Source organism: Phyllobates terribilis, unplaced genomic scaffold (assembly GCF_046119375.1).
Source record: "Phyllobates terribilis strain yellow unplaced genomic scaffold, ASM4611937v1 Scaffold_11__3_contigs__length_659146591, whole genome shotgun sequence".
Classification (NCBI taxonomy): Eukaryota; Metazoa; Chordata; class Amphibia; order Anura; family Dendrobatidae; genus Phyllobates; species Phyllobates terribilis.
Window position 1 is genome coordinate 295,971,599 of NW_027362771.1, and position 26,572 is coordinate 295,998,170.

Consider the following 26,572-nt stretch of genomic DNA (forward strand, 5'->3'; position numbering starts at 1 on the left):
CCCGAAAGGCATACAGTTGAACTCGCTCAGTCCCATCGGGGTGGTGAAGGCGATCTTCTCCTCGTCAGCCTCTGCCACAGGAACCTGCCAGTACACGCTAGTAAGGTCCAAAGTAGAAAAGAAGTTAGCTGATTTTAGTGCGGCTAAAGACTCCTCTATTCTAGGCAGCGGATATGCGTCTTTGTGGGTGATACGGTTGATTTGTCTATAGTCTACGCACATTCTCATGGTGCCGTCTTTCTTTTTCACCAGAACCAAGGGGGCTGCCCAGGGGCTACAGCTATCTCTAATGACCACAGCTTCTTTCATTTCTCTTAGCATGCCCTTTGCGTTCTGATAATGTGCAGGGGGTACAGGTCGGTGTCTTTCTTTTATCGGTGGGTGGCTCCCTGTGGGGATGTGGTGTTCTATCCCTTTTACTCTGCCGAAATCTAGAGGGTGCTTACTAAAGACTCTCTCGTACTCCTGTACCACCCGGTAGACTCCTTGTTTTTGGTGCAGGGGAGTGGAGTCAGCACCCACGTGGAGTTTCTGGCACCAGTCCTCCTTTTGTTTCTGGGAGCCATTACCCTCCGCCTGGGGAGATGGAAGCAAGGGTTCCACGGCCCTAATAGCTTTGTGTTCGACAACAAACAGTTTGGCGAGTGTAGCGTACCTGGGTAAGTGTACTTCCCTCTCCCCAATGTTGAGGATGCGGACGGGCACCCTCCCATGACGGACATCAACCACCCCCCGGGCTGTCAAAATGGTGGGCCTGCTGTCTGAGTACACGGGTTCTACCATGGCTTGGTAGTCTCTACCTCTCAACCCGATTGCAGTCCGACACCAGATCATCATTTCACTTTTGGGAGGCATGGAAATGGGGAATGGGTCACTCAGTCTTACGCTACCGATCTCACCACCAGACAGTTCTACCTGCTGCCGTCTCATCAGGGCTTTTATCTCCTTGTTGAGGACTCTCTGTTGGCTGGAACTAGCATTCACTGCCACCTGTTGTAGAATTACAATTACCTCTGAAAGACAATTTTCAATTACGTTAGTACCCACAGTTATTTTAGGGTGACTTTCACGACGGTCAATGTCCACAATAATCACTCCCTGTGCCAGTAGTTCAACTTTACCAATTTTAATGGTCATCTCCTTGAACCCCATCTGCGGCATGGGTAAGCCATTACTGGCGATGATGCTCAAGTTACTGTCTGGATACCGTGTGATATCAGCATCAGTCCAATACTGCTTAAAAAGTACATAAGGGATAGTGGTTACTTGTGACCCAGTATCCAGCAAGACGCTCATGGGGATACCGTCCAGCACCACGGGTAAAACCGGGCGCCCCCCAACGTACTTATCACGCCAATTATAAGGGCCTGGTGATCTTATGCCTGGGGGTTGGCCCTCTGCCCCAGGTTGGACCCGTTTAAATTACAGTACCTGGAAATGTGTCCGGGCTGGCTGCATCGGCGGCAAATGGGCTGTCCATCCTCTGCATAGCGGTCTGTGGGCCTCCCTCGGAACGACGGGATCCTCCTCTGTTGACGCCACGGGGCATCCTCCGGACTTGAAGCCAACTCGATGGGTCTTGACGGGTCCACTTGTAACGCCTGGACGGTCCTGGTCAATGCCGCGACCCTCCTGGTCAGCTCCTGGACTTGGTGGTGCAGGTCTTTCGACGGGGCTTGGTTCAGGGCCTGTGCATCAGCCCCCACGGGGTCCATAGAGGAGGGCGCCGCCTCCTGGTGGTAGGTGAGAGCAGGGCGCCGGGGGTTTATAGCGCCACTGGTTGCAGGTTCACGGAGCACCCTTATGGCCCTGTCCTTAAATTGGGCAAAGGTCAGGTCGGGGTTCTGAAAGAACATGAGGCGCAGCTGAGCCCTGTGGGCGCTGGACAGCAGACCTTCTATGAATTGTTCTGTTAGCAGTTTATCCGTTTCCTGCACACTGCCAGGGTCAGTTTGTTGAATAGCCCTCAAGGCTTCCTGCAGATTTAGGGCATAGTCTCTGATGCTGTCCTGTGCCCGCTGCTTACATCCATAGAACCTCATTTTAATCTCAGCGGAGGTACGTGTGTCAAAGGTACCCCGCAGCTGGGCCAGAATACCCTTCACAGTCCTTTTCTCCTCAGTGGGCCATGATTTTACCTCCCTTTGGGCTGCGCCAGTTAACTGCCCTGTTAGTATGCTGACCTTCTGTTCCTCTGTCAGGGGGTAAACCTGGAACAAACTGTACAGCCTTTCCTTAAAGTCAGTTAGGGCATGGGGCTTCCCTGAGTATTTGGGCAGCCAGGCCGCTCCAGGGATGTAGGGCAGGGAAAAGGGCTTCACCGCTGCTGCAGCTGCGTTGGTGGTAGTGGGGGCCTCTGTGTCCGACATCTCCCTCCCCCCTAGTTAAGCGTGGCCTACCTTCCGACGATCCTCTTCTGTAGGCCGCGGCTCCGCTGCTGCTGCTATGGACGAGGACCTGGCGTCGCGTCCTGATGACGTCAGCGCCGCTCTCTCTCCCTTCCAGGACCTTGCGCAGCGTCGGTGTGTGGGGCGGAGCTTCGGGTCTCGCGCGCTTTCGGCGTCCACGCCCCTCTTCTTCCCGCGCGGCGTCCTGAAGATGGCGTCCGATGGCGGGAAGCAGCTGCGGATGGCGGGAAGACGGCAGAAGACGGCGGGAAACGGTCCAAGATGGCGTCTGATGGCGGGAATCGGCTCCGGATGGCAGGAAACGACTCCGGATGGTGGGAAACTTCGCCACAGGTAAGTTACAAAAGTCTCTTTCAGGCACGCAGTACCCGGTGGTTGCGGGCACGAAATCCTGCCGACTACGCCAAAGCTGACTCGCCCCCTGGGCCGTGGGGCACTCAGATCCGGGCAATAGGAGAACGATGGGAGTAGTAGTGGCAACCCGGTTCCGTGGCTCAGGGTGGTCAGGCCAGTGGTAGTCCGTTATGTGCTGATGTTTATGTCCGACTACGCCACCCGTGGATTGCGGTTATTAGGAACCGCCGCTGCATGCAGACCGCTGGGGCTGATGAGGTGTGCAGCTAGGGTAGTGTGACTCCCCACGGGAAGAGTGCGGCCCCAGGGCAGTATAATGGATGTTGGGAGTGATGGTAGTGGGAGTCCCAGTGCTGATAGTGCTGGAGGAGCAAGGAGCACACAGACAACAGGTTGCAGTCCAGGGTCTTTAATAGAACAGGTAAATTGACCCACAAACAGTCCCGGCTAGGAGGGGACCTGGATGTCTGAGAGCAACGGGGAAATTGGCCCTGGTCAGGGTGAGGGTGTAGGCCTACCATGCTTTCTGCGCTCCCTCTGGCTATCTCCTCCTTATAGGGTAACAGCCCACGTTTCCGAGCTCTCCGTGTATTCTCGCCTGTATGACCTGCGACGTGGGTTCCTTTCCGCTCCCAGCCTTGTACGGCTTTACTGGTCCCTTCGGTTGTGGCAGGGCCTCCAGGCTTCTTAGGCCAAGGAATATACAGTCCCTTGCGAACTGGTTATCTGCTGGAGAATGTGGAATCCTCCCAGCCTCAGACACCAAAGTCTGGTAAAGTAAGTCTTTTATCTGCCAAGACAGGCTCACTTCGCCTCTTGTCTCTGGCTTGTGGCTCTCCTCCTGCCACACTTCCTCTTAGGTGCAATACAAAACTGTCTGTCCCTGCTCTGCTCTGGGACAAGTCTCAGTCCTGAGACAGGCCTTCAAGTTCTCTCTAACCCTGCCCCCAGCACCAGCTTTTATAGGGGCAGCCTGCTCCCCCTACTGGTCTGAGACAGGAGGTACTGCATGCTAATGTTCCCCTGACTAGAGAACCTCCCCCTTGCTCTCAGACACAGCTTTATTACATTTTGTGGCATCCAGGCCAGGGTGACACACAAACACAATGGGAGACCCTTTTCCTAATAATGGGAACATTTTTTTTCAGGAGGCCCTCCTCTATGTGTCTTCCAAGGGGCATTGGAGTAGGTCCAAATTTTTGGCAGCCCTTGCATTCACTGCATAGGCAAACAGTATGGGAGACCCACTTCCTAATAATGGGAACATTGTTTTCAGGATGCCCTCCTCTAAGTCTCTTCAAAGGGGTATTGGGGTGCGTCCAAATTTTCAAAGACCTGCCACTCACTGCTTATGCAATAACAGTATAGGAGACCCACTCTTTAGTAATGGGAATAACAAAGCATAGCCGGCTGATGGCTCTCTAAGAATACCGAGGGCCGACTGCTGGCCCTTTAAGAATAGTAAAGGCCGCCTGATGGCCCTATAAAAGTAGGCTTTATGACTTTCAGAGTCCCTCCTTCATAAATGAAACAGGATGTGTCTGATCATGTCTCACACACCATATGGCCAGATAAGGTTGTAAAATGTTAAAATGACATTTCCCGGTGAATGGATTTGTCACGGTTGAAAGCAATGCAAAAGTGCAAAAATGCATCAAAAACACTAGGCATTACCATAGCCCAAGGTGTGGAGGAGTATTTTTGTTTTTGGTTATTTATTTTGCTCCATATACAAGTCATTACCCTGGAAAGGATGTTCCTTAACATTTTTCTCAGGAAAATCCATTTTGGTTTTGTTTTAGTATGTTTTATTGTGAGTCCGTAAAAGTGGCGTAATACCTCTGATAACATTGTTGACAGCAGTGACCTGGGAGTCCAGGGGTCTTCCCCATGCTGTTCCCATGCCATTTGAGCACTGTTCCCATCGATTTGGCCAATTTTTAGGCCCTCTGCAGACCGCTGTGGGAAGCCGCCTGAAAAATGCTCGAGTTTCCCGTAGACTTACATTGGGCTCGTTGCTTGGGTCGAGCACCCGAGTATTCCAATGTGCTCAACCCAAACAACGAACACTCGAGCATTTTAGTGCTCGCCCATCACTAGTGCTGACCCTTTCACTGCTAGCATCTGTACTCCAACTGAGTATGTTCTGATAACATAGTTATAAAGTGATTTACAAAGCTTCATAACATTATATGCTGGTCAATATCATTAAAAAATTTACGTTTAGTTATTCTTTAAGAATATGGGAACTAGTATTCCTAGTTTGCTTCTCGTCAATAGACAAAGGGTTCACTCATAGATATACCATTGCACCTACTACAGATACTTTATATTGTATATTGGTAACTAGGAAAATGTTTTCTAGTTAAATGCCTGTCTTTTTAATGCAGATATATATTCTGTCACCTCTGCCACCTTTCCATGGCTCCTTTCTGGCTTTTCTCCCTACATATCCATGGTACAGTAAGTGCTGTGTACATACATGACATACAGCTTAAGAAGAATCACTTTGATAGAACCAAGGAGTCTAAAAAACATTCCTTGAGAGCAGATTTTAGAGCATTGCGTTCTAGTGCCAAAGTGTTCTTAATACCTACCATCCTATAAATGTAACTTCTGTATCTGTGTTAATATATTGATCTGTATAAAGACTTACGGTAATAAACAGATGTAAAACTCAAGCTAATGACTTAAGAGTTAGAACTAAGAAGGGGAAGACTGATGTTAAATTGATTGGAAACTATTTAATGACTTCACATGTAAAGCGCCATGGAATAAATGGCACTATAATAAATAATAAATAATAATAATGGCTGCTTTAATAAGGTCAGTAAGGATTTATTTTTCTTTTGAGATGCAGTCGCTCATATAGTTTTTGCTTTACTTTTCCCTGAATCACACAGTTAGGTCTGTGTGATTCATGTAACTATGTAGTAGCAATAACAATTTTTAATAAATTAGCACACACTGATCATGGGTTTATCCTCAGACTGATATATCAGCATTAATCTCAAGACTGTAATTATAGATGTTATTTCATTTGTGGCCAATGTTTGCAGTGAAATACTGAATTACACTATAAAATTGTCATTGTCAGTATACAAGTAGAAAAGATGGCAATTTGTTATCATTTTTAACAACTCCAAAAAAAAATGACTAGCTGTCACTCAGTCTGTTCATTTTTATGTGGATTCAGAAAGATCTTTGGCTCCCTCTAGCGTAAGCTTTCCTGCATTCATTGGCAGGTGATGCCTAATGCCTGTCTGTAAACTGACAGATATTATTAACTCTGTCAGTCCTGTGAATGCCCCTGTTAGAGCTTTTGTGTGGATTGTGCAAGTAAAATAAGAAGAAAGGAGTTGGTTGTTACCAGCAGTTTTTGTAACAAGAACTATACTACTTTCTTTCACAAATACTCAATAATCAGTTTAGCCTTATACGGAACTTATACGGAACATAGGGACATCAGTTTATTTATGAGTAGTCTCTGTGTCAATGGACCCCCATGTCACATCTAGTGGGGATCCATAAATTGGAGCTAAACCACATAAGATAAATTAGAACCTTCAGGATGTCTAAATGTTTGTAACATATTCTAAAATTACCTGTCAATTATAATTTCCAAGACTGCTGAATTTTCAACTTTACGCATCTGACACCAACCATGACTTTAATTGTTAGACATAACCTATCACATATACAGTACAGACCAAAAGTTTGGACACACCTTCTCATTTAAAGATTTTTCTGTATTTTCATGACTATGAAAATTGTACATTCACACTGAAGGCATCAAAACTATGAATTAACACATGTGGAATTATATACTTAACAAAAAACTGTGAAACAACTGAAAATATGTCTTATATTCTAGGTTCTTCAAAGTAGCCACCTTTTGCTTTAATGACTGCTTTGCACACTCTTGACATTCTCTTGATGAGCTTCAAGAGGTAGTCACCGGAAATGGTCTTCCAACAATCTTGAAGGAGTTCCCAGAGATGCTTAGCACTCGTTGGCCCTTTTGCCTTTACTCTGCAGTCCAGCTCACCCCAAACCATCTCGATTGGGTTCAGGTCTGGTGACTGTGGAGGCCAGGTCATCTGGCGTAGCACCCCATCACTCTCCTTCTTGGTCAAATAGCCCTTACACAGCCTGGAGGTGTGTTTGGGGTCATTGTCCTGTTAAAAAATAAATGATGGTCCAACTAAACGCAAACCGGATGGAATAGCATGCCGCTGCAAGATGCTGTGGTAGCCATGCTGGTTCAGTATGCCTTCAATTTTGAATAAATCCCCAACAGTGTCACCAGCAAAGCACCCCCACACTATCACACCTCCACCTCCATGCTTCACGGTGGGAACCAGGCATGTAGAGTCCATCCGTTCACCTTTTCTGCGTCGCACAAAGACACGGTGGTTGGAACCAAAGATCTCAAATTTGGACTCATCAGACCAAAGCACAGATTTCCACTTGTCTAATGTCCATTCCTTGTTTTCTTTAGCCCAAACTTGTCTCTTCTGCTTGTTGCCTGTCCTTAGCAGTGGTTTCCTAGCAGCTATTTTACCATGAAGGCCTGCTGCACAAAGTCTCCTCTTAACAGTTGTTGTAGAGATGTGTCTGCTGCTAGAACTCTGTGTGGCATTGACCTGGTCTCTAATCTGAGCTGCTGTTAATTTGAGATTTCTAAGGCTGGTGACTCGGATAAACTTATCCTCAGAAGCGGAGGTGACTCTTGGTCTTCCTTTCCTGGGGCGGTCCTCACGTGAGCCAGTTTTTTTATAGCGCTTGATGGTTTTTGCAACTGCACTTGGGGACACATTCAAAGTTTGACCAATTTTTCGGACTGACTGACCTTCATTTTTTAAAATAATGATGGCCACTCGTTTTTCTTTACTTAGCTGCTTTTTTCTTGCCATAATACAAATTCTAACAGTCTATTCAGTAGGACTATCAGCTGTGATAGTTATGTTTAGTTTTTCTCCATAGAATTGCATTAGATGCAAAAAATTTGAAGGTAGGAGCTGAGTTTATATGTCACTGACTTGATTTATGATGAGCTCATAGGACTGGTGACATGGCAGAAACACTCACTCCTGTGATAAAACAAGAAAACGTGTTAACTCAGGCAGGGAAATGTGTTACCTCAGAAAGCAGCAGCTGTGAGCCCTTGCTGTTTTGTCTGTATGCTCACTTACCATAAGTAACTTACCCCTCGTCATGGCCAGGATCTTGTGTTATGTATAGGCATGAACTGGAGCAGCTCCGCATGGTAGGACACAACCATTACACAGTACATAACAGGGACACATTTATAAGATTATCTCAGCACAGTAACATTTTTTAACACATCCAATTGTGTAACTTATTATTCCAATATATCTATTAACTAAAATGAACTTTGTAAGTGGTACAACCCCTTTAAAGTAGTTGAAGTGTTTGTGTCACGTTTGGAAATGATCACCTATCCATAAAATAACTACCAAGGGGATATCTTCTCTGACCACTGGAATCTCCACATATCCCGAGAATGTTCTCTGAAGAAGCATGCTTGACCTCTACTTCATTCACACAGGACTCCTTATTGGGGACAAGGGAAGCTTCCGAAGCACTGTGCTGGGTTGTGGTGAAGGCAGAGGAACTAACTGAGGCAGAATTGTGTGAGTGTAGTAAGTAAAGAAAGAATGTGAATGAAGATTTACCGTGTGTTAAGAGAAAACATCCATGAAGATTTGCACCCACTATCCACTGTACATACTACTCCTCCTGTTATAGTTCCATTGATTTTTAAGTGGTGGTCTCCCTCATTGAACTTTATAACATCTGGTCCTGGCCAGCCTAAGTCACCAGCACCTTACTGCCTACAAGGGCGAAGCGCCCCGTAGTTAAAGTCCACGCACCCAGCCAGGACTTCCATTTTCATGTAGCAGTCCGGGGTGTGAAACACAAGTACCTTGTCCACGGGTACCGCCCTGCACCATGTTACAGAGCCCCATTCTCTGGATCAGTGGTGGTCCCAGTGCTCAATTTCCCAGCGATTCAGAAGGTATGCCCTAACTTATGGATAGGAGATAACTTCCGAACTTTAAGCTTAGGTGAGTACATTACTTTATTACTTCAGATATCAATTGGTACCTGCAACCATTTTAAGTTTATGATTTTATTGCTTGTTAAAGATGTCCTAGTACATATTATGCTTCAACCTGACCATAAGATAAAAATGCCCTTATAGCATAAAGTACAATCTATAAAATATTTCTCCTGAGTGCACAGATAAATGATGACTATAGATGATGTTACAGTACTAAGGATATCAGTGTTTCCTGAGCACACAATGTGCTCTGTACAGCTCACGTTTAATAGAATGATGTCTTTCTTCACTTTAGAATACACCCGCAGAAACCCATTTCTTAGTCTTGGGAAACCATAAGGCAAAGGCTGCATAAATCACCGTGCACTTTGTGCTTCATTTAACAGCCAATTACTGCTCTGTCCTTTTACCTTAAAACACAATTCAATCAAAGATGGTGTTTAAAAGTCAAATGGAAAACGCAGAGAATAGAGCGAGGTGCAGACAGTGTAAAGATTTTTCTGCCACCTTTTAATTCTAGTTTCATGCTGGCTCAGAATTGATTTCTGGATGTCTGACCTTTTTCCCAGCTTGATGGTCACTCAGCACATGAAAGGCTTTCAAGAGAAGAGAGATTCCGCCAGTCAATAGGGCTTTTATACTTTGAAGAGTGGGACCATGTCTACCATGTAGCATCACACATAGGCATATTTGTGATGAGAGCAGCTGGAATACCTAGCATGAGAATGTGGAAAACTTTAGAAATATGTATATCTTAAACAACTTCAGATGATATTTTTAGACATGAAAACATCTGACGATGGATTAAACTTTTTTGCAGTACAAAATCGTGTAAATCCAATATAGTTTGTTTGCGTAAATTAAAAATATACCATGTCATCAAATACTCCACTATACAAATTAGTCCATTAGGTTTGCAGCTCATACTGAATCATTTACTAATATATTGCTATACGAATTAGTGTTTGGTTTCTTTTGTTCTTTATTCAGTTTTTGAAACATCATATTTATAAAATGTATAAAAGACACACAAATAACATCTTTATTTTACTTCTACAAACTTCCCACCCACCCCAACCTGGATCAGCGGAAATAAATAGTAGCAATATTAGTAATAATAATAATAATATTATTAAATTGGAGGCAAGTCTCCCCAGTTCCCTCTTTCAACTATTCACCTTTATCCCAATTTTTTCCCCAATTTTACCTATTTCTCTGCACCAAATTTGCTCACAACCCATTAATTCATTCATCAGATTTTCCCATTCCTTTGTCATTGGTACCATCTCTGAAGACCAAACTTGTAAAAATAACTTCAAAATCAGCTACTTTTGATTTCTTAGAGCCATCCCGATCCAATGAACACCCCAAGATCTCACTGATAATATCATAGGGAGGAGAAAAATCTAATTTTCTATAGTCTGGAATGCCTCATACCAAAACTGCTAATGATGGCCAGATGATGTGAGAGAAGTCTGCCTCCAAAACAGAGCATCTTGGACAGCTCCGTTATTAGGAGTTATTCTATTTAACAACCTTGGATAATAATATAGTTTGAGCCAAATATTAGATTGCACCAATCTGAGAGCAGCATAAAGTAGAGACAGAGACCCTGATTCGGCTCGAGGAAAAAATCGGACATGTGCACGGGCACTATAGAATAACATTGGTCCAAGTGCGATCTGATGTTTTGTCAGATCGCACTGGGACCAAAGCTACGGTCGTCTGCACGAGGCCTTACAATAGGCTTTCAGTGTTAGATTGGTGAAGGTCTGATTTACAGAACCTGCAGCGGTCATCACAATGAAAAGATCTATGGTCCTTCTTAGTTTACAAATGCCCGGTGGCTTCTTTGTATGAGTAGCCCTTCCTGATACTACAGGTTGTCCCATTGAGTTGAATAATGAACTATAGATGCTCGTTAACCAGAAATTAACCCTAAAAAAGAAGTATAAAGAAAAGATATGATTTATTTTCCTTTATTTAAACCCAGTTTCACCTGTAAAAAAAACATGCAAAAACAACACCAAAACCTAGCTGTGTGAACAAGGCTTTGGATTTAGTTGCTGTGTTGCTGCAAATTAATATTTTAATGTTTACAGATATTTTTTTATGATGATTTTTGTAAAAATGAACTGTTCATGCCAGATTTGTTGAAGACAAATGATCCAGTTAATCAGTCTGGCTACCATGACATGAATATTATCTCTCGACAGATACGTAGTGAATCATAATCGGCTAATTAAGCAGCCGTAGCTGTATTTAGGAATATTCGGTGATTGAGGCATGTGCAGTTTTCAGTTTTTTGGTGTCTTCTCTTTGTCACCATCCCCGTACTTTGCAATAACCTCATCTCAGGGCTTTTGCCTTGCGGTGATGTAAGTTTTGCCAGGAAGATGACTCATCAGTCAGCGCATTTATACCACAGTCATAACTGCACCCAGGTGACTAATGTTGTGACTTCTGCCTGTTCTAGTAATGACATAGGAGGCCACAGGGCAAGGCCGTGAATAGTTTGATTACAAATTGATGAAAAATTGTTATGAATGTAGATCACATTGTAGAGGTTTGGTTTTATCCCTTCATACACACAATTTATTTACATCAGTGTTTCTTGGACAGGAGAACCTATTTTTTGTCATGGAATATCTCAACGGAGGAGACCTCATGTTCCACATACAAAGCTGCCACAAATTTGATCTTGCCAGAGCTACGTATGTTTCCTTTATATTTTTTTCTAAAATGTCTTTATAAATGTTTCTAAAAGTACTGTTTGCCAAATCTATTACATACAAATGCTTAACTAATACTTATGGGTAATCCATAGGAAATGTCGTAGATGTTGTTTCAGTGAGGTACCTCAAATCCTTGTAGATTGTGAGCCCTCGCGGGCAGGGTCCTCGCTCCTCCTGTACCAGTCGCTGTCACATTGTGTTCAAGATTATTGTAATTGTTCTTGTATCATACCCCTTTTTCACATGTAAAGCGCTATGGAATAAATGGCGCTATAATAATAAATAATAATAATAAAAATCCCACCTATCCAGTCTGTTCTAAGAATGGTGGCCAAAAGTGGCACTTAGGGTATGTTTACACTGGGCATTTTTACATCATATTTTTGTGTATAAATAACGTAGCTGTAGGCAAAAAAGCTGCTTATATTCCGTGTGTTTTTCATGTTTTTTTAATTCATTTTTAGTTGCTGTAACTTTTAGTCGCTGCAACTGTTGACATGCTGTGTTTTGGCAAAAACACTGCACCAAATATGCGCAAAAAATAAAAGCAGCAAGTGAGTGAGATTTCCGAAATCTTATTGATTTTGCTGGTACTGGAAAAGCTGCATAATTTATGCACCAAATCCGCCACGTGAAATATGCAGCAAAACCGCTGCAATTACACCATGTGGGGACATACCCTTAATGGAAAGCAGAATCAAGATGTGGCCCTCAAATATACTTGTTTTGCTCCTCTCTGTAACTCTCTTAGGCGTTCTTCACATATACATGTCTCCTTTAAGTGTAGCATCCGTTTTTACACGTACCGGAGGCATGTATCCACACGTACCCATTATAAACTATGGGTTTGCGCACATATCCGTGTTTTCACACAGAGAGTGTATCCTTGTGACCCACACGTAGACATGTCACTATTTTTCTGGCCACACAGATAAAAGGGCCAATACAACTCAGTGGGTCTGTGTAGATATGTACAGCACACGGATGATACATACTGGAATAGTATAAAGAATATAAATTACAGATTTGTATGTGTTAAGATGTGGAAAGATAATAGATAGATAGATAGATAGATAGATAATCAAAAAAGATAGAGGCAGAACTCCAAAAGATCAATTATATCGTGCTTTTCTTGACCCATGTCAAAGTGGCAACATTTCGTCCCTAGTGAGGGACTTTTTCAAGGCTTGAAAAAGTCCATCACTAGGGACGTAACGTTGCCACTTTGACATGGGTCAAAAAAAGCACGATATATTTGATTATTCAAGGTTTTGGTTGTACCTGGGAGGCCCTGTACCTATTTTTCCATTTTGCTAGTGCTGCACCTTTATTCTTTTGCTTAGATAGATAGATAGATAGATAGATAGATAGATAGATAGATAGATAGATATCCGTGAGATATATAATTTCTGCCTTGCATGTGTAGCACAATGTACATCTTTTAACCTAATAAATAATTAAATGAAAAAATATGTAGGGTCCACTCCATTTTTGGTAACCAGCAAAGGTAAAACAGACAGCTGAGAGCTGATATTATCAGGCTGGAAAGGACCCTGGTGATTGGGCCCTTCCCAGCCTGAAAATAGCAGCCCGCTGCTGCCCCAGAAGTGGAGCATCACATGAGATGCTCCAATTCTGGCGCTTTACATTTGATTTTCCCAATGCCCTGGGGTGTTGGCAATCGGGGTAATGGGGCTCGGGGTTGATGTCAGCTGTAAATTGACCAAAAACACAGCTGACATAAAGCCCTGGTGCTAGTAATGGTGAGGTGTCTATCAGACACCCTCATTACTAACCCAGGAAAAAAAACGAATAACTCACAGAAAATGCGTTATTTAAATAAACACTCTTCAACACTTTCCCCTTTCCCTGGTTCACCTCTTTATTAAAAAAATAAAAGAAATTCCTATGCAGGTCTGACTTAGTCCAGCGAATCCGATGTAGTCCAGTGAATGGAAATCAGAAAAGAACATGCACACAAAACACACAGAAATAAAACACTTTCTCTTGTTCACCACTTTATTAAAAGAAAAAGTTCCCACTCAGGTCCAATGTAGTCCAAGCAAATCCAGCGAAGTCCATCGACTTCCGAGCGCTTTGTGACCCGGTAACTGTAAAAACTGGTAACGTTACTGATGTCACCACTTTTCAGAGTCGCCAGGTCTTGCGCAGTGCTACGTGATCCGGAAGTGGCTGTTGGCAAAGCCTCAGAACGAGGCTCGATAGGCTTTGTACTAAGGATTCGATGGACTTCACTGGATTCTCTGGACTACGTCGGACCTGTGTGGGATTTTTTTTATAAAGTTGTGAACTAGGGAAAGTGTCCGGGAGTGTTTATCAGCTCTCAGCTGTCTTCTTTACCTTTGCCGGTAACAAAAAATGGGGGGACACCACATAATTGTTTTTCATTTGTTTATTTATTTATAAGGTTAAAAGATGTACAGAAAGCTACACATGCAAGGCACAATTTATGTATCTCATGGATATCTATTTACCTATCTATATCTTTGCACATCTTTAACACATAAAAATCTGTCATTTCTATTCTGAATTCTATTCTGTTATGTGTCACACGGACAACATATGGATGGTACACACGTACACACGGATGCTTCACACATACACATGGAAGGCAAACAGAAAACCACACAGATAGTGAAAACGGACCGTCTCACACGTAAATTTTTTTAAGCGGACGTGTGAAGGGCGCCTTAGAGATAGGAATAAACTGAGCTTTATACATGTACAACAACCCTTCCTTTCAAGTCTGCAGCCACCTCTGCTTGTTAAACAGGGGTCAATTGACTCACTATCTCTGCCCATCACACCTATGGCTAGATGTAAATGGCCATAGATTCAGTCATCCGAGTTAATCAGGCTGATAATGCAAATGGAACTCTGATGAAACTCTGATCAGAGTGTGATCAGAGTATCAGCATAGTGTGATCTGATTCTTTTGTATGAGGAGAAGAAAAAAAATGTTTTTCCATCTTTTCCATTCTGTGAGTGCACGGAAATCGGACTGAACTCAGATGTCATCCAAGTGCAGTCCGATAGTTTCTACGGACACATTGATTTGCATGGCCGAGTGCAATCGGAATATGTAATCAAACTTGGGCATGCAGTGATTTTTTCCTTGAACAGACTCTGTCCATGGAAAAAATCTGACTTGCGCATGGCCCCATAGCAAAACATTGGTCCGAGTGTGAGCCAATGCTTTGTCAGATTGCACTCGGACCGATATACAGTCGTCTGCATGAGCCCTATCAGACATTGATGACATATCATGTGGATATCCCACAAATAACAGAGATGGAAATAGCTGGACGAAGGCTTAGTTTTACCAAACGTAATTTTTAATGGCATTATTTAGCTTACTATACAATGAGTTAAAAAATGGAATATAAATTGTGGAGTGGAATGAAAAAAATGCTATTCCACCATTGTTTTTTGCGTTTTATTTTAACAGTATTCACTATGCAATAAAAATAAAAGGTAACTCTATTCTACAGGACAGCAGGATTATGGCAATATCAAATTAATACATTTTTATATGCTTTCCTATTTTTATAAAAATTTGGTTTGCGTCACCATTAGTGTTGAGCATTCCGATACTGAAATATCGGGTATCGACCGATATTCGCGGTATCGGAATTCCGATACTTAATTCCGATACTTTTACAATATCGAATACCGGAATCGGAAGTTCCCATAATGCCTGCACTCTGCAGTGTCTCTGAAGGATGACAAGCTGGATGGCAGCGCTCAGCTGAGATCCAGCCTGTCATCAGAATGCCATCCCAGCGTGGGAGAATTCTCCTGATCGTTTAAAAGCCGGCGGGCGGTAAAAAGCCGCCGGCTTTTAAACAATCACACAGCCCCATACTGCTTCCCCGCAGCCTCCCACCCCGATCCTCCGCTCCCCTCGCCACCTCCCATCCCGATCATAAGTTAGGACCGGGCGGGGAGCGCAGCACCAAGGAGCGGGGAGCGAAGGACCCGGGCGGGGAAGCCGGCAGTGAAAAGACTTCACCGCCGGCTTTCCCATTCTGTGCTGCGCTTTCCCGCTGGTTATTTCAAATGAACAGCTGAGGTATCAGGTGATGCTGATCAGCTGTTCATTTGAAGTAGCTGCGGTGCCCTCAGAGGGTTCATGTGAGTTCATGCTTGACTGCATTGCATGAACTCACATGAACTTTCCCACGGTCGCACTGGTCAGCCTCACCTCCCAGACGATCAGCCCGTCATGATTGGTGTGTGTGGGTGTCTGTGCGTGTGTCTGCGAGTGTGTGCGGGGTGTCTGTGCGTGTGTCTGCGAGTGTGTGCGGGGTGTCTGTGCGATGTCTGCGGGTGTGTGCGATGTCTGCGGGTGTGTGCGGTGTCTGTGCGATGTCTGCGGTGTCTGTACGATGTCTGCGCGATGTCTGCGAGTGTGTGCGGTGTCTGTGCGATGTCTGCGGGTGTGTGCGGTGTCTGTGCGATGTCTGCGAGTGTGTGCGGTGTCTGTGCGATGTCTGCGGGTGTGTGCGTGCAGGCAGACATAGGCCGATGTGACACTACTACTCCCATCGGCCTATGTCTGTCCCCCGTCCATTCGTGCCAGCAGGATCAGCTCGATGGGAGCAGTAGTTCCCATCAGCCTGATCCTGCTATTTAAATTGCCCTACTGTGTCCCCAATAAATTTTAAATACATGTCATTGGTGGCCAGTGGTTGCCTACAATAAATTAGTTCATACATTACCTGTCCCCGCTGATCGCCACCTAAAATAAAGTAAAAAATAAAAAACTACACCTATACTCACCTAGACACCTAATTCCCCGAAGCCATCGATCTCCTGTAATAAAATATAAAATAATAAACCACAACCTTATCCTTACCCCTCCGTAGTAGTCCACGAGTGTCCCACGATGATCTCCAGTTTAGAGCAGCCACATAGAATGTGACCACTCTGAACCGCTGCCGCCGCTAGAATGATGGGGCCGTAAAGCAGCCCCGTCATTGCATAAGCGGGTTCGCCGGAGTTCAGGCAGCGCTGCTCCGGTTAGCTCCTTTACGGCCCTGCTGTATCGTGAGAAATTCCCACGGTACAGCACTGCTGTAAAGGAGGTCTCCGGAGCTGCGCTGACTGAATGCACTCCGGTGACCTCAGTAAGTGGCTCCCGCTGCCGGGAGCGGACGTGTTCCCGGCAGTGTGAGCTTACAGCAGCCATGCACAGCTGTCACCATCTCCAGATGTGACAGCTGTGCATGGGAGATCAGCGCAGGAACGTGGACAGATAACTATTTTTTTTAGTAAACTAAGAATTAAATAAAATGGTGTGTTTTATTTCAAATAAATTATTTTTTTCTGGGTGTAGTGTGTTTTTTCTTTTTAACACTTTGTAGGTTAGTAATGGGGGTGTCTTATAGACGCCCATCATTACTAACCTGGGCTTCATGGCAGCTGGTGCTGACATGAACCCCAACCCTATTACCCCCTGCCGCCGCACCAGGGCAGCGTGGAAGAGCGAGGCTAAGTGCCAGAGTTGGCGCATCCTATGGATGCGCCATTTCTGGGGCGGCTGACGGCTGGTGTTTCTAGCCAGGGAGGGGGCCAATATTCATGGCACCCTTCCTGGGCTATTAATATCAGCCCCCAGATGTCTGCCTAGCCTTTGCTAGCTATTAAATAGGGGGTACCCCACGTCATTGTTTGGGGGGGGTCCCCCATTTTAATAGCTAGTAAAGGCTAGGTATTCAGCTGGGGGCTGATATTAGTAGTCTGAGAAGCTCCGTGGGTATTACCCACTTCCCAGGCTTCAAACATCTGCCCCAGCCGTCTGCTTAACCTCCGCTAGAGCCTAAAATTATGGGGGATCCCACCCCAATTTTATTTTAAATAAATCCTTTATTTTAACACTAAATGACATTTGAGGAGTTAATAAAGATGCAGTCCCTAAATTATTATTTATTTTTTAATTAATTTTTCCCAAAAATTTTGACGTGGGCTTTGCCATATTTTTGTATGCCAGCCAGGTACAGCATCCAGCTTCTATGAACGCGCCATTTTCCGGGGTGGCTGCGGACTGCAATTTGCACCGGGGGGGGGCAGAAAGCTTGGGCCTCCCTGCGCTGCAGATTCCATCCTCCAGCTGCCTAGTTGTACCTGGCTGGACACACAAATAGGGAGAAGCCCCACGTATTTTTTTTTTTAATTATTTCATGAAATTCATGAAATAATGAAAAAAAAATTGATGTGGGGCTTCGCCCTATATTTGTGTCCAGCCAGGTACAGCAGGCAGGAAAGGGCTGCGCCCAACCACCAGCTGCCTATTTGTACCTGGCCGGACACAATAATATAGGGAAGCCCTTTTTTTAAAAAATTATTTCATGAAATAATTTAAAAAAAATTGACGTGGGGCTTCGCACTATATTTGTGTCCAGCCAGGTACAGCAGGCAGGAACGGGCTGCCCCCAACCACCAGCTGCCTATTTGTACCTGGCCGGACAGCGTGGGAAAATTCGCCTGTACTCAGCGCTTCAGCGTGAGAATTTTCCCACGCTGTCAGTGACGTGAATGAGGTGAGGTCATGTCCAATGAACTCAGCTCACCTCATGCACGTCACTGACAGCGTGGGAAAATTCTCACGCTGAAGCGCTGAGTGCAGGAGAATTCTCCCACGCTGTCAGTGACGTGCATGAGGTGAGCTGAGTTTATTGGACATGAACTCGGCTCATCTGGTTGCCGTCACAGAGAGACACTGAGGAGCGCAAGCATGCCTGCGCTTCTCAGTGTCTGCGGGATGACAGGCTGGATGGCAGCGTTCTGCTGTGGTCCAGCCTGTCATCTCGATGTAGCAGAGCTGAAGCTGTCGTGGGAACCATGGAAAGGTAAGGATGAGGTTGCTTTATTATTTTTCTTTTATTGCAGCAGATCGTTGGTTTCAGCTGGAATGGGCGTGATGGTAAGTAGAGTTTAATTTAGAACAATAAAGAATTGTGTGTTTATTTCAATTAAAGGACTTTATTCTGGGTGTTTGTGTTTTTTTTCTAACTTTGACTATGGGGTTAGTAATGGGGGTGTCTTATAGACGCCTCTCCATTACTAACCTGGGCTTGATGTCAGCTGGCATTATAAGCTGACATCAACCCCAACCCTATTACCCCACTGCCACCGCTACAGGGCAGTGGGAAGAGCGAGGCTAAGTGCCAGAATTGGCGCATTCCTATGGATGCGCCATTTCTGGGGCGGCTGACGGCTGGTGTTTCTAGCCTGGGAGGGGGCCAATATTCATGGCACCCTTCCTGGGCTATTAATATCAGCCCCCAGCTGTCTGCCTAGCCTTTGCTAGCTATTAAATTAGGGGGTCCCCACGTCATTTTTTTGAGGGGGTCCCCCATTTTAATAGCTAGTAAAGGCTAGGTATTCAGCTGGGGGCTGATATTAGTAGCCTGGGAAGCTCCGTGGGTATTACCCCCTTCCCAGGCTTCAAACATCTGCCCCAGCCATCTGCTTAACCTCCGCTAGAGCCTAAAATTAAGGGGAACCCCACGCCAATTTTTTTTTAAATAAATCCTTTATTTTAACACTAAATGACAAGTACAGTAATCAACACTGTCACTGTACTTCATATATATGTGACTGACATGTTTCTATCTATCTAATCTATGTATGATTCTCTATTCCTTCTATTCTAAATTGTCAGGTACAGATGCTGAATTGCCGGCCGGCTTTTTTAAAGAGACGGTGCATGAAAACACTATTATATTTTTAAATAAATCCTTTACACTAAATGACAAGTACAGTAAGCAACACTGTCACTGTACTTCATATATATATGTGACTGACATGTTTCTATCTATCTAGTCTATGTGTGAAGCTCTATTCTGTCTGTTATAAATTGTCGGGTACCGCTGCTGAATTGCCGGCCGGCTTTTTTTAAAGAGACAGTGCATGAAAACACAATTATTTTTTTAAATAAATCCTTTACACTAAATGACAAGTACAGTAAGCAACACTGTCACTGTACTTCATATATATGTGACTGACATGTTTCTATCTATCTAATCTATGTGTGAAGCTCTATTCTTTCTGTTGTAAATTGTCGGGTACCGGTGTATGCCGCTGATGAATTGCCGGCTTTTCGCGTAATACATTCTACATTATTCTTAGTTGTTTTACTTCATGTAGAATTAACCTACAAGGAAAGAAAGGGTTTATTTTCATTCCGATATTTGTGTCCCATTGACTTGCATTGGTTTCCGGTATCGGAATCGGCGATATCCAATACTTTTTGGGTATCGGTCCGATCCAATCCGATACGATATTTCCTGATATCGGAAGGTATCGCTCAACACTAGTCACCATATTCTGAGCCCCATAACTTACATATTTTTCAATTGATAGGGCTTTGTGAGGGATATTTTGCTTTGTTCTTTTGTGAGGCGAGCTGTAGTTTTTATTGGCGTATTTGAAATACAGACACTTTGTTTTTGTTTTTTAATTTCATTTTTTAAGGAGGAATCAAGGTGACTGAAAAAACAGTAACTCTGGCATTTCAATGTTTTTTACAGAACTTGCCATGCAGAATAGATGCAGGATAAACAAACGCAGCAATGCTGTTTATGGTTTAGATTTTTTATGTAATAAATGAGAAAAGGGATATAATTGAGATGTTTAAGTTTTGTTTTATTTTTATCTCCATTCTAAAAAATACAAGTTGATATAAACACAGCCAGAATCCCACACTCATACTCGACATGTGACACACATATACATCACATTTTGGGACAAATTTAAAGTATAACTATCATTAATCTTGTTTTATATACACTGCTCAAAAAAATAAAGGGAACACTCAAATAACACATCCTAGATCTGAATGAATTAAATATTCTCATTGAATACTTTGTTCTGTACAAGGTTGAATTTGCTGGCAACAAAATCACACAAAAATCATCAATGGAAATCAAATTTATTCACCCCCAAAATTAACAAGGAAAAACACACTACAGGCTGATCCAACTTTGATGTAATGTCCTTAAAACAAGTCAAAATGAGTCTCAGTATTGTGTGTGGCCTCCACGTGCCTGTATGACCTCCCTACAATGCCTGGGTATGCTCTTGATTAGGTTGCAGATGGTCTCCTGTGGGATCTCCTCCCAGACCTGGACTAAAGCATCCGCCAACTCCTGGACAGTCTGTGGTTCAACGTGACGTTGGTGGATGGAGCGAGACATGATGTCCCAGATGTGCTCAATCGGATTCAGGTCTGGGGAACGGGCAGGCCAGTCCATAGCTTCAATGCCTTCATCTTGCAGGAACTGCTGACACACTCCAGCCACATGAGGTCTGGCATTGTCCTGCATTAGGAGGAACCCAGGGCCAACCGCACCAGCATATGGTCTCACAAGGGGTCTGAGGATCTCATCTCGGTACCTAATAGCAGTCAGGCTACCTCTGGTGAGCACATGGAGGGCTGTGCGACCCTCCAAAGAAATGCTACCCCACACCATTACTGACCCACAGCCAAACCAGTTATGCTGAAGGATGTTGCAGGCAGCAGATCGCTCTCCACGGTATCCCCAGACTCTGTCACGTCTGTCACATGTGCTCAGTGTGAACCTGCTTTCATCTGTAAAGAGCACAGGGCGCCAGTGGCGACTTTGCCAATCCTGGTGTTCTGTGGCAAATGCCAGGCATCTTGCACAGTGTTGGGCTGTGAGCCCAACCCACATCTGTGGACGTCGGCCCCTCATTCCACCCTCATGGAGTCAGTTTCTAATCGTTTGTGCAGACACATGCACATTTGTGGCCTGCTGGAGGTCATTTTGCAGGGCTCTGGCAGTGCTCCTCCTGTTCCTCCTTGCACGAAGGCGGAGGTAGTTGTCCTGCTGCTGGGTTGTTGCCCTCCTACGACCCCTCCACGTCTCCTGGTGTACTGGCCTGTCTCCTGGTAGCGCCTACAGCCTCTGTACACTACGCTGACAGACACAGCAAACCTTCTTGCCACAGCTCGCATTGATGTGCCATCCTGGATGAGCTGAACTACCTGAGCAACGTCTGTGGGTTGTAGAGTCCGTCTCATGCTACCACGAGTGTGAAAGCACAACCAACATTCAAAAGTGACCAAAACATCAGCCAGAAAGCATTGGTACTGAGATGTGGTCTGTGGTCCCCACCTGCAGAACCACTCCTTTATTGAGTGTGTCTTGATAATTGCCAATAATTTACATCTATTGTCTATTCCATTTGCACAACAGCATGTGAAAATTGATTGTCAATCAGTGTTGCTTCCTAAGTGGACAGTTTGATTTCACAGAAGTTTGATTTACTTGGAGTTATATTCTGTTGTTTAAGTGTTCCCTTTATTTTTTTGATCAGTGTATATTGCAGACAATTCAAATAGCATCTGATTGATGGGGTCTGAGTGTCGAGACTCCCATCAATTGAACAAAATACAACTTTGAAGTGCCCAGCTCTTGTATACAACACGTACACATAATGATATAGAAGCTCAATAATAAATCTATGGGTCTGTACACTCCATCTCATAGATAGACCCATAGATTTACCCCATTGAGCCAGCATACTGCTCTATGCGCACTGCATACAAGAACTGCTCTCTTCAGAGTGTTGTTTTGTGCGATTGGTGAGGGTCTTGGGACCGACATCCCTACCGATTGACAGCTATTTGTAGTGTCTATAATATAAAAAAAATCTTTAATGACAGTTATACTTCAAATAAGTATTACATATATGAACCAAATATATAAAAGGATTATTCCCATATTCATACATTGGCATTTTCGAATAGTGCTTGTAAATACAATTCTAAAAATGTTATGCTATTCTTGAGGTATTAACTTGTTTCTTTTCAGATCATTGCAATAGAGACAGACCCCCACTGCTAGACATCAGAACATTCAAAGTGCTTACAAGCTCTTTTCTATTGAGGTTGTAAGCAATGTTTTGAAACTGACTAGAATCGATCACTTCCTAATCCCTGCCAGCTTTACCACAGCAAGCTAAATAACAGCAGTAGTTGGAGTCCTAGGCAACAACCTGTTAACAAAAGAAAAGTGTTACTATCTCAAGAATGGCTGCAAATTTGAATAAGCAGTAAATTGATTGTTTTTACAAGCAATATCGGACAATATTCATCTATGAAGATGGGTACAACTTTTAATATATTGGGTCCACTTATGTACAGAGGTATGGTTTGTGGCTTAACCATTGGCATACCATATTTCCACAACTGCTTAGTGCCACCTGTATGTAGAAAGCAGTAAATTATAGCTTGGTATATGTCATTTTACTGTGGTATCATCTATTCAACTTAACATTTCCTCAATTTTTTTGTAGTTTCTATGCTGCTGAAATTGTATGTGGTCTCCAGTTCCTCCATTCAAAAGGAGTAGTATACAGGTAATAGCCGGGTTATTTATTGCACTGCTGTTTTGAATCCATTGATATACAGTTTATACAAAGGCATAGTGTTTCATGCAAATATGACATGTATTAGAAACATCAGTATGGCTTCAAGATACAAATAAAAATGGTCTTTTCTATTCTGTGTCTGCATAGGTCACATTATTAGTTTATCATTTTTGCTTCTTAATACATCTGGACTATAAGACTGAATGATGGTACATTTATTGTATAAGCAGAACACAAGATGATACAGAACTCTGTCAAGGTAGAAACCATTGAATCTCATAATGATGTGTTTCATCTAAAAAAAAAAACAGAATGTTTAGTGCAAGGATCTCTTTTCTGAGAAGTGTAGATCATTTTACCTGATAAAGTTTCTTTTTTCCCACTTTAATTCTCTGGTAAAACAAATACTTAACACTCCTTTTTTAATCTATGTATACAATGTCATCAAAGAATGGAAGCCGTTTTATATTGCAACTGAATTGCTTACTGATAATTAAAAGGTCGGTCATAGACTAAAATTGGCCATAAGACGTGTTGATAAAGATGATTTGGGTGTGGATTTTACTAACAGTTTCTTGTCTATAGTACTTGATAGCAGTTGTCAATGAGAAAGAAGGATCAGAAGGTTTGGATTTTAGCTTGTCCAGTCATATCTTCTCCTTGGAGTTGTATGGTTCTTAACTGGTTTGTCCACTACTACGACAACCCATTCTTGAACTAAATGTTTGGCTCCAGTAAAATAAAAAAAAACTTTAATCACCTCCTGCGCCAGCGCCATTCCAGCTTTGTCGGCACTCGCTGTCCCGGGACTCTGGTGTGGTGGAAAGACACATGGTGCCGGCGTCACTGTGCCCTTTTTCGGACGTTTTGAACATGAAGAGGAAGTCCGTGCTGCAGCTGATCTCTGACATCCTCTTCATGTTCAATTCGTACAAAGGCGGGGACAATATCGCCAGTGCTGATTGATCGCCGGGCACCACGTGTCATTCCACCGCTTCAAAGCCCCGGCAAGTGCCGACACCGCTGGAACAGCACTGGCACCGGAGGTGAGTATAAGCTTTTTTATTTTATCGGGGCCAAACATTTAGTTCAAGAACGGGTTGTCCTAGTAGTGGACAGCCCCTTTAATAAAGGAACACCATATAACATTGAATACCATGAGGCATTATGTCTTCCGTTTATGGTATAACTCATTGCTTGTTCTATACGACTTTATATAGCCTCACATTTCTTTGTCATATTTCAGGGACCTGAAGTTAGATAATGTACTCTTGGATATGGAAGGACATATAAAGATAGCTGACTTTGGAATGTGTAAGGAGAATATGTTTGGAGATGCCAAAACAAGTACCTTCTGTGGGACTCCTGATTATATTGCTCCAGAGGCATGTATTTCTTTCTATAATTCTTTCATTTCTTTTTATGTTTCCTTTGAATTTAGAGATAAGTACATCCTTAACCCCTTCACAATATTTGTCATACCTTTACGTCATGTTCCCGACCGATGTCGTATAGGTAAGTCATGGCGATTGTGCATGGCACAGGAGCTGTGCCAGTGTGATTGCCGCCAGGAGATTGGCTTACGTGATAGCCGAGCCCCGGCTGTCACAACCAGCAGTGATGCCCACAACACCCCCGGCTTTTTAGCCCCATAAATGCCACGATCGGTTTAGATTACCATATTTAGGAGGAGGAGGGGGCTCCCTCTCCCTTCCGATTAACACCTGCGAGGGCCTGATAGCCGTCATGGCAACCCAAGGTGGTCATGATGACCACTGGGTCTTCCAGTGTGGCGCCCCTGAGGGTTCAGTCGCCACAGGGGTACTGCACCTCAGATAGAGGTGTGGTATCTCCTCATTCAGGTAAGGATGGAGCATCACTCAGGACCCCACTTCACACTCAACACTACACCACTCCTGTCCTGTAGGGGGCCTAAATGCACCAGAGTGCTGCCCCGGCCCGGGATAGAGGAGATGGGGGGAACCAAAGATAGGGGGAACCAAGTAGTGGGTGAAGGTGGAGGAAACACTTACAGGAAGCACTTATAGAATCTATATAAATCATGGCCATCTTTAGTTCAAGGTCTTTGATTGTGGTCTTCTGTCGGGGTCCAGCAAGAGTCTGTAGCTGGCTGAAGATTCACGGTCGTCGCTCTCTGGCCTTGAGACGAGGAGCGGGCCAGAGTTAACCTGTGTCTCTGCCCGGTCAGGGTCCTGTTCTAAGAAGGCCTTGGAGGGGAGCAGAGGAGATAGGCTCCACAGGCAAAAGGATCCCAGGGGGATACGGACGGAGCGGAGTCGCCACCTGTATTCTTCATTCTGGCTTAGCCAGAGAGATTCCTGCTGCAAGAGGGGTGACCGGCCCCCGATATCTGACTGTGTACTTCATGTCACTGTTGGAAAAGCCCGGCAGCTTAGTGGATCCCAGGGAGGAACACAAGCGGGAGGAGAGAAAAAGGAGAGGTACACACCAGCGGGGTCTTGACAGGTGCTCCTGATCTACCTGGGAAGTGCTGAACCCCCTACCCGGTGGCCGCAGTACGCCGTGTGTAACAGAGAGAAGCTTTGCGGCTCAAAGTACATCTAAAGTGAGTAAAGACACGGATGACTTCATTCACCGCCTCCGCTTGTTTATTCCTGCGCGGCACTGCACCCACCATACCTCCATACAGCTCACCAAACACTGCCCTGAGGCCTACTCTGCCTGTGGGGAGTAGTACCAACCAAGCTGCCAGAACACCAGCCTCAGAGGACTGTTGCAGCGCTGGTGGCCTTCACCAGAAACCACAGGTGGCATACTCAAACAACCACTCATCCCAAAATGCCCATTTTTCAGGTGACAGCCCTGGGCACGGAACGGGCCAAGGCCACGACTGCATCCCCGAGACATCTGCAAAGGCCCGGCTCCGAGTACCCCACTGCTCAGGGAGGGCGAGTCATCCTAACTGGCGTAGTCGGCAGGATTGCGTGCCCGCAGCAACGGAAAACGATAATCCCCATTGCAGCCGGGTACTGTGCACCTTTTCACAAAAGACTGTTGTTACACACTCAATGTGGCACCCGCCCAAGAAGAACGGACCCCATTATGTGCAAAAACAACAGCAACCTAAGACCTCCCATCATGGGCCTGGTCCCCAATGGCGCCAAAAGTGCCGACAACCCCCTCCAGCAGAGACAGTCCACATAGTAGTGTCCGTCAAGACGGATGGGACGTCCCAAGGAGTGCCCGTCAGCCAGCCACCCTGGAGCCGCCCCAAAAGAAGGAGGAGAAACAGACCGCACCTAGCAGCAGAGATGGACGCAGCCAAGGAGAAGCTCTCCGTCGCTGGCCCACCAGCTGCTACCTCCCTCACTATGGAGGGAATCCACTTGACCGCGGAGGAGGCAGAGTTCCTCCGCGGTGAAACGCAGGATCTGACCCGGAGGGTCGAAGAGGCCCAACGACTGGCCACCACAGAATGGAGGGAGGAGGTGCTGCGAAAGATCAAGGCCCGCCGCCAGAGCTCAACGCGCCTGACCATAGAGGCCCCAGCCCAGGCGAAGGAAGTCCAGGAGGCCCTGTACAGC

The 26,572-nt window shown here is 44.7% G+C and overlaps 1 protein-coding gene across 2 annotated transcripts in view; it reads left to right on the plus strand.

Moving 5' to 3' along the window:
- Nucleotides 1-26,572, plus strand: part of PRKCQ (protein kinase C theta) — a 242,426-nt gene that overhangs the window by 191,894 nt on the left and 23,960 nt on the right. For both annotated transcript variants that reach the window (XM_073652454.1, XM_073652453.1), the window contains 3 exons: nt 11,473-11,564; nt 22,932-22,994; nt 24,253-24,391. In XM_073652454.1, coding sequence (XP_073508555.1) covers nt 11,473-11,564; nt 22,932-22,994; nt 24,253-24,391 — 294 coding nt within the window. The remainder of the gene's footprint in view (nt 1-11,472; nt 11,565-22,931; nt 22,995-24,252; nt 24,392-26,572) is intronic.